This window comes from Tupaia chinensis, unplaced genomic scaffold, assembly GCF_000334495.1.
Source record: "Tupaia chinensis unplaced genomic scaffold, TupChi_1.0 Scaffold149964_2, whole genome shotgun sequence".
NCBI classification, from domain to species: domain Eukaryota; kingdom Metazoa; phylum Chordata; class Mammalia; order Scandentia; family Tupaiidae; genus Tupaia; species Tupaia belangeri.
Genome location: NW_006209806.1, coordinates 88818 through 95902, shown reverse-complemented (window position 1 = coordinate 95902; position 7085 = coordinate 88818). Strand labels below are relative to the sequence as shown.

The 7085-nt window shown below is 64.9% G+C and overlaps 1 protein-coding gene across 1 annotated transcript in view; it reads left to right on the top strand.

Annotated features, from left to right (window-relative positions):
* Positions 1 to 6: 6 nt before the first annotated feature.
* Positions 7 to 7085, top strand: part of ATP8B3 (ATPase phospholipid transporting 8B3) — a 24526-nt gene continuing 17447 nt past the window's right edge. The window contains exons 1-9 of the mRNA XM_014585494.1: positions 7 to 201; positions 1496 to 1560; positions 1884 to 2014; positions 2270 to 2383; positions 2921 to 3019; positions 3448 to 3509; positions 3782 to 3854; positions 3937 to 4007; positions 4266 to 4348. Of these exons, the coding sequence (XP_014440980.1) occupies positions 1506 to 1560; positions 1884 to 2014; positions 2270 to 2383; positions 2921 to 3019; positions 3448 to 3509; positions 3782 to 3854; positions 3937 to 4007; positions 4266 to 4348 (688 nt within the window). The 5' untranslated portion in view covers positions 7 to 201; positions 1496 to 1505. The remainder of the gene's footprint in view (positions 202 to 1495; positions 1561 to 1883; positions 2015 to 2269; positions 2384 to 2920; positions 3020 to 3447; positions 3510 to 3781; positions 3855 to 3936; positions 4008 to 4265; positions 4349 to 7085) is intronic.

The following is a 7085-nucleotide window of genomic DNA, read 5'->3' as shown; positions in this document are numbered from 1 at the left end:
GGCCCGTTGGCGCCGGGCTAACAGCTTCACCACGTCCGCCGCCCTGGACGCCCGCGGCCCGCCCCAGGCAGCCTGGCCTGCGCAGGTGAGCGTCGGGCGCTCCCACTGCTGTGCCTCCCCGGCACCGGCGCACCCTCTCTAGGCTCCGCCCAGGCTGAGGGCTGGGGGTCGCCGCGGCGGAAGAGAGTGCGCACCCTAGAGGTTCGTGCAACCGGGGCCGTGGAGGGGCCGCGGGAGAGCCGGGGGTCCTGTGGATCCGAGTCCCCTGGTGCAGGGAGGCAGCGGGGCTGCTCTCTGGCCATCAACCCTGAGCCGCTGCTGCGGAAAGACGGGCCTGGCTGGTGGGCGGCTGTTAGCTGGGGTGCCCTTCTGCGCCCATCCAGCTTGTCCCTGCACCCCTAGTCGGCCCACGGGCCTCCCGGTCCTGCCCCTAAGCCCCTCCTCACCTGAACCTCACTTTTCCCAGTCTGCTGAATGGGCACTGGCCTGCCCAGGCTCCCAGGAGCCCCAGAGCTGGCTCCGAGCCTGGCCCTGCCCTGGAGCAGGCCCTGGGGACACCCATGACTCAGACGCAGCGGTCCCTGCCCGGGGAGGTGCGGGGTTGAGCACGGCAAGGAAGGGAAAGAAGCCGAGACTGAAGGCACCCAGAGCCAGGATGGGGGACGCCCCGGGAGGAGGGGGAGCCCCGCGGTGGCGTGTCTCCCGGCCCGCCCGGTCAGGGGACTATGAAGTGAGACCAGACGGGTGAGGAAGCCCTGCTGACCACGAGGACCCTTTCTGCGGGTTCCAGGGCGGGGCAGGGCTCTGGTGGGTGCTTCGCACAGGGTCACCAGCGCTGCACCTGATGCCAGGGGAGCCAGGCGGGTCCCCAGCCATGGCCGGCCCAGACTGCTCTGCGTCAGCCCCACCTCCCCCCATCGTGGTTCCCTGCCCTCCTTCCCGGCCCTGCCCCGGCGGCCCCTGCCCCGGCGGCCCCTGCCTGGCGGCCACACACCCTCAAACCAGCACAACCCCTAGCATAAGCCCAGGGCTCACCTGGTCGGTCAGCAGACACCAGCTGAGCAGGTGCCAGCCCAGGCAGGCGCCGCGTGCTGGGTAAGGACACTGGGGCCACTCGGTCACCCAGGCAGGGGACCCGCGCCGGCTGCAGGGCTGCAGGGCTGCAGGGCTGGAGATTGGCGTGGCCGGGGTAGGAGGAGAGGTGACCCTGATGCCAGCCGCAGAGTGTGGTGGACGCAGGCCTGTTATGGTTCAGGGGTCAGCTTGGGACCTCCCCTGGGTCTGAGAGTGTCCAAGGGAGGGCATGTCACCGTGGCTGGCCCTCCAGTGCCCAGGGAAGAGGCTGCAGTAGGCCGTGACGGCGAGGGGAGTGGGGGACACTGTCGGCCAGGGTGGCACTGAGCGGGGGGGGCCGGCCGGGCTGGCACTGAGCGAGGGGGCTGGGGACACTGCTGGCCAGGGTGGCACCTTTGTGACCACGGGCCCCTCCCCGCAGCCCCACCAGCATGGGCCACCCAACCTACGGAGACGAGGACTACGAGGACGATGAGGGGAACTCAGGTCTGAGTCGCGGGCATGTGGGCCAGGCCTCGGGGGCCTCTCCTGGGGCGGCAGGCAGCCCTAGCCGCTTCCGGGACCTCTGGGCTGGAGCCCCGCCTGGGCCTCGGTTACCCCATGTGTAGAAGGGCGGTGGCGGGAACGGTGACCTGGGACCTGCTGGGAGTCTGGTGTGACCGGCAGTGGTCGGTGGGTGGCCGTCCGGCCCACCTGCCCAGGCGCCGTGTGTGGGGTGGCCCTCGGGCGCCCCTCCCCTTTGTTTACAAAGGCTGGGCATCCCCCGGGCCTGGCCCCCGGGACCCACTAGGCCCTCGGGGTGTCGTTAGGGTGTTTGTGTCGGGCTGCAAGGCGGGCCTCTCCCCCAGCATTCACCTGGGAGGTGAAGGCCAACGACCGGGCCTACCATGCGCGCTTCAAGGAGAAGGTGTTCCTGTGCTGGCGGAGGGACAAGTACAAGGTGGGCACCGCAGCTGGGGCCGCCCCACCCGGGCCCGCCCCTGGCGCCGGGCTCTGCTCTGAGTCCCGCCTGCGCCCCGGGAGCCCCGCTCCAGCCGGGTGGGCGTGGGGCCCCTGCCTGGACTCCTCCAGGTGTCCTGGGCGTCGTGCCTGGGGAAGCCCCGGGCTTGCGGCCCGCAGCTCTGTGCTCCCCAGTCTGGGCGCTCGCGGGCCCACGGCGAGGTGGGTGGGCAGGCAGCGTCTGCGGCTCTTCTAGACCAACGTCATCCACACCGCCAAGTACAGCGTCTTCTCCTTCCTGCCGCTGAACCTGTACGAGCAGTTCCACCGCCTGTCCAACCTCTACTTCCTGCTGGTCATCGTCCTGCAGGTGACGGCCCGCCCGGCCAGCCTCCCGCGGGGTGAGCCATCGGGCTGCACGGGTGCTCTGGGGCCGAGGAGGGCGCCCTCTGCCAGCAGGGCGGGGGCTCCGGTGGGCACGGGCCTCCCGGGGCTGGACGGCCTCGGCTGCCGAGCTCACCCGAGGGGGCCCAGGGCGGCCTCTCACGCCACTTTGACCCATCGAGTCCCTAAACACGAACCGAGCTTCGACAGAGTTCCCGGCCGCGGACCCAGTGGGACCCTGGCACCATCTGGAGGTGGCTTGGAGTCTGGCCGGGCGGTCTGGGGGCTGCATGGAGCTCAGATCAGAAGGGTGGCAGGAAGAACAGGGCTGAGGGAGGGGTGGCACTGAGGCCCGAGGAGGGCCAAGCTGCAGGCCGGAGGGCTTTCTGGAGGAAGCGGCATGGCGGCTGGGCTTGGCAAACACCGGTTTACTGAGAAGATGAGGCACTGTGGAGACCCTGAGGGGGTTGCCCTGAGCCGGGGTGGCCTGCCGAGGGTGGGCGTGTGACCCTCTGCACGGCAGGGCATCCCCGAGATCTCCACCCTGCCCTGGTTCACCCTCTTCGCACCCCTCGTGTGCCTCATCGCCATCCGTGCGGCCCGGGACCTGATGGATGACATCGTGAGTGTGGCGGCAGGGCTGGTGCCGGGGCGGCAGGGTCCCCAGGCCCAGGACACTGAGCAGAGGGCTATGCCCGTGGGCCCTCTGGCCACGTGGTCTGGTGGCCGTTATGGTTGGGGCACACAAAGTGCCGTGGCCACGTGGTCTGGACTCCCTTCTGATTGGGGCACCCGGGGAGTGCTGTGGCCGCGTGGTCTGGACTCCCTTCTGGCTGGGGCACCCGGGGAGTGCTGTGGCCGCGTGGTCTGGTGTCCCTTCTGGTTGGAGCACCAAGCAGTTCCATGGCCACATGGTCTGGTGTCCCTTGTGGCTGGGGCGCCGGGCAGTGCCGTGGCCGCCTGGTCAGTGGTGCTGGTTACCAGCTGCAGCTGGCAGGTCTTGGCAGTCCTGGAGCCAGGGCCACACCCTGACCTGTCGCCTTGCTCCAGGGCCGGCACCGGAGTGACAAAGCCATCAACAACAGGCCCTGCCAGATCCTGACCGGGAGAAGGTGAGGCCAGTGGCCCGGTGCTGGGTCCCTCCCAGGCACAGACTCCGGCACAGCCGGGCTTGGTGTGTGGGGAGGCAACATGAGCCTGGGTGTGGCCACAGGGTCGCTGCACTGCTCGTAGGCCTCTGAGGAGGGACGCGGGAGGTCTGGGGAGGCTTCCTGGGGGAGGTGGCAACTGGTCTGGAGATGGGAGCTCTGGGAGGTGGCATGGACCCCGGGCCTCCTCCCCGGGCTGGCGTGGGCAGTGGGCCTCTCGACCTCCCTCCCGGCAGCTTCTCACGGCAGCGGTGGAAGGACCTGCGTGTGGGGGACGTGGTCTGTCTCAGCAAGGACAGCACCGTCCCGGTGAGTGGCCGCCGGCCCAGGAGCCCCTGCCCACGCCCTGCCCGGCCGCCGTGCGGCCCAGCCATGCCGTCTCTGCCCACAGGCTGACCTGGTCCTGCTGGCCAGCTCGGAGCCCAGCAGCCTGTGCTATGTGGAGACGGCCGACATTGACGGGTAGGGACGGGTCTGCCCGGGCCTTTGATCCCGAGTGCAGGGTGCGGGTCGGAGCAGGCCAGGGGGGCCCACCTCTGCCCTACTACGTGCCTGAGGGTGAGAGGCCCAGGCCCTGGCTCAGCCCGCTGGCAAACATGCAAGCCTCAGCCCTCCGACGGGCAGCGGGCACGCGGGTGTGGGCCGAGGGGTCGGACGGCTCCTGCCAGGTGCAGCTGGCTCCTCGCAGCCTTCTCACCCTCCCCCCCTGCTTGTTTCCAGGGAGACCAACTTGAAGTTCAGACAGGCCCTGATGGTCACTCACCACGAACTGACCAGTACCAGGAAGATGGCATCCTTCCAAGGTAAGGCGCTGCACTGAGCGGGGCGGCATCTCGCCAGCCCCCTGCACCCCTGCCCTCTGCCGGGGAGGTGTGAAGGCCCCCCTCACTGGGCACAGGTGGCCTCGCTAAGTTGTTCGCTCATTCCAGCCGGAGGTCTGGAGAGCTTCTAAAGGCGGGCAGGCCCCTGCCGGCCTCATGTCCCCTGGATCGAGGTTACAGTGGGCTTTTTCCTCAGTATCATTGCTGTGATTATTAGTAGGTGTTGGGTTTTATTTTATTTTTTGAGAGATTGTTGCTGTAGGGTGTGCTCACCCGAGAGAGAAAGTGAGAAATCACTCCTGGGGGGATGGCCATGCCGCAATTCCTTCTTCTCTCCTCTCCTCCTGGGATTCCAGACACGCACGCACACGTGCCTGGTGTGAGGCTCAAGCTGCTAGGTCAGGACCTGCACGGTAGCTGGCCATGTGGGAGTCCAGCATTTTAACCACTACACCACCCACTGCCCTTAAATTTTATTTTGGAAACAGATGGCAGTGACACAAACCCTTGTGGTTGTTTCATTGAAAAGGTTGCCCGCATGCATAGGCTGGCATCAAGTGGTGAGAAAGACTCAGAACAGGACGTCCCCCACCCTCCCCGCCTTTGCAGTTTCTAATTTTCATCCTGGAGACATTTCGCATACAATGTGGAGACAGTTACTGTTTGCTGTGTTCCAACAAAGGGGTGCGGGTTTTGTTGTTTTCCTGTCTCGTTGCAAAGGCAAGTTAACAGTTCTTTTTCCTGTCTTGTTGCAAAGGCAAGTTACTCTAATTGGTTTAGGAGCGTAGGTTTTCTCTTGAACCACAGATGCCTTGCTGCTCACACCCAAGCACTGATCTCCCCTGTCCATCCTAGTTCAGATGGAGCCCAGCCACATTGGTCCTCTTTTATTAAACTTCGTAAAAAAATGATTGTTTGAAATTTGTTATAGGGCACGTACGAGAGAAAGAGAAAGTGAGAAAGTAAGCTGCCATTGGGACCAGCAGTTAGCATAATGCTGTGTGGCTGGACTCCCACGTAGTCAACCGCAGTTCGCATCCCGGACCTGGTGGCTTAAGCTCACACTGGGCGCGTGTGCATGCGTGCCCAAGATCCCGAGAGGAGAACAGAGGAGAAGGGATTGCGGCGTGGCCATCCCCCCGGGGGTGATTTCTCGCTTTCTCTCTCTGTCTGTCTGGCGAGTGCACGTGCCCTATAGCAAAAACCTCTCCCCCCAAAAAGAGAGAAAGTAAGCTGCCAGGTCTGAGACTCGAACCGCAGTTGGCCACGTTACCACCCCCCAGCTGGTGGCCCATCCTCTCTTTTAACTATCCCGACAGCCCCAGAACTCAGCCGGCGTTACCTGCTTTTGGCCCCGTGGGAAGACGGGCTCAGAGAGAGGGGGCGACTCCTGATCTAGCGCTTCCCACCAGATCCCAGGGGCGCCAGGATGCTCGACAAGGACGCGGTCTCAGGACCCTGTCCACCCTGGTTCAGCTGCCCCAGTACCCCCCAGGGCGTGGCCCATCTTGCAGAGGAGGCCGAGCTTCGGAGAAGTGGCAAGGTGCAGGCTTGCCCTCGCTCTTTGCCCCTGGCCCAGGCCGCCCTGAGGACCAAGCTAGGCGGCCGGCCCCGAAGTCAGAATAGGGCAGGTGGCATGGGACCCCAGCCACACTCCATCGCTTTTTTTTTTTTTAATTTGTTTGTTGTTTGTTTATTTTAATTTGACAGAGAGGGACAGAGTGAGAGAAAGAGGGAAAGTGAGAAAGCAAGTTACCAGGTCTGGGACTCGAACCACAGTCGGCCTTGTGGGAGTCCAGCCCCCAACCTCCATGCCACCTGCCGGCCCATCATCTTTTGTGTTTTTACAGAGATTTTTGCTATAGGACACGTGCACTTGCTGGAGAGACAGAGAGACAGAAAGTGAGAAACCACCCCCAGGGGGAACGGCCACGACGCAACCCCTTCTCCTCCATTCTCCTCTCGGGACTTGGGGCATGCACACACACACGCCTGGCATGAGTTTTAAGCCACTGGTCCGAGACTCAAACTGTGGTCCACTACGTGGGAGCCCAGCAATGTAATCACTGTGCCATCTGCTGGTCCCATCGGCCACTGTCTCATTTCTCTCCTCTGAGAAGAGGGACAGAGAGCACCCGCCAGGGTCTGCAGGGTGTCACCCAGCCCAGCCTCGGCCGGCCAGTGCAGGTCACAGACACGTGTGCCTGAGTGTTCAGGGAGGCCTCTGCACGTGACCTGCCTCCCCATGGGTCTGCAGACACAGTTACACTGTCCGCCCCGTTACTGTCACCTGAACTGTCCCCAGGCACTGTCCTGGGCCAGTCTGTGCATCAAGTCCGTTTCCTCGAACAGAGGGGAGGACACAGTGTCCTGTTGTAGGGTGGCAGAGGACAGCCTGGCACCCAATAGGGACAAGCTGCAGGGCAGGTCCCCGTGTTGGGCATCCCTCCTCCTTCCCTCCTCACTAAGTGCCTACTGTGCGCGCCTGGGCGAGGCTGGAGCCAGCTCTCAGCTCAGACACTGTCCCATGTGGCACACCCCGGGGTTGGACCACGGGGCAGAGGCTGGGCAGGCGAGGGGCACCGAGTGGGTGCATTCTGACCTGCCAGGCAGGGTGGGAGGCAGAGTCCTGGCAGAGGGGACAGTGAGTGCAAGGGCCCTGTGGCCGGGAGGGCCAGCCTTGGACATTCCAGAGGAAGCCTGCCCCCCCCCCCCCCGG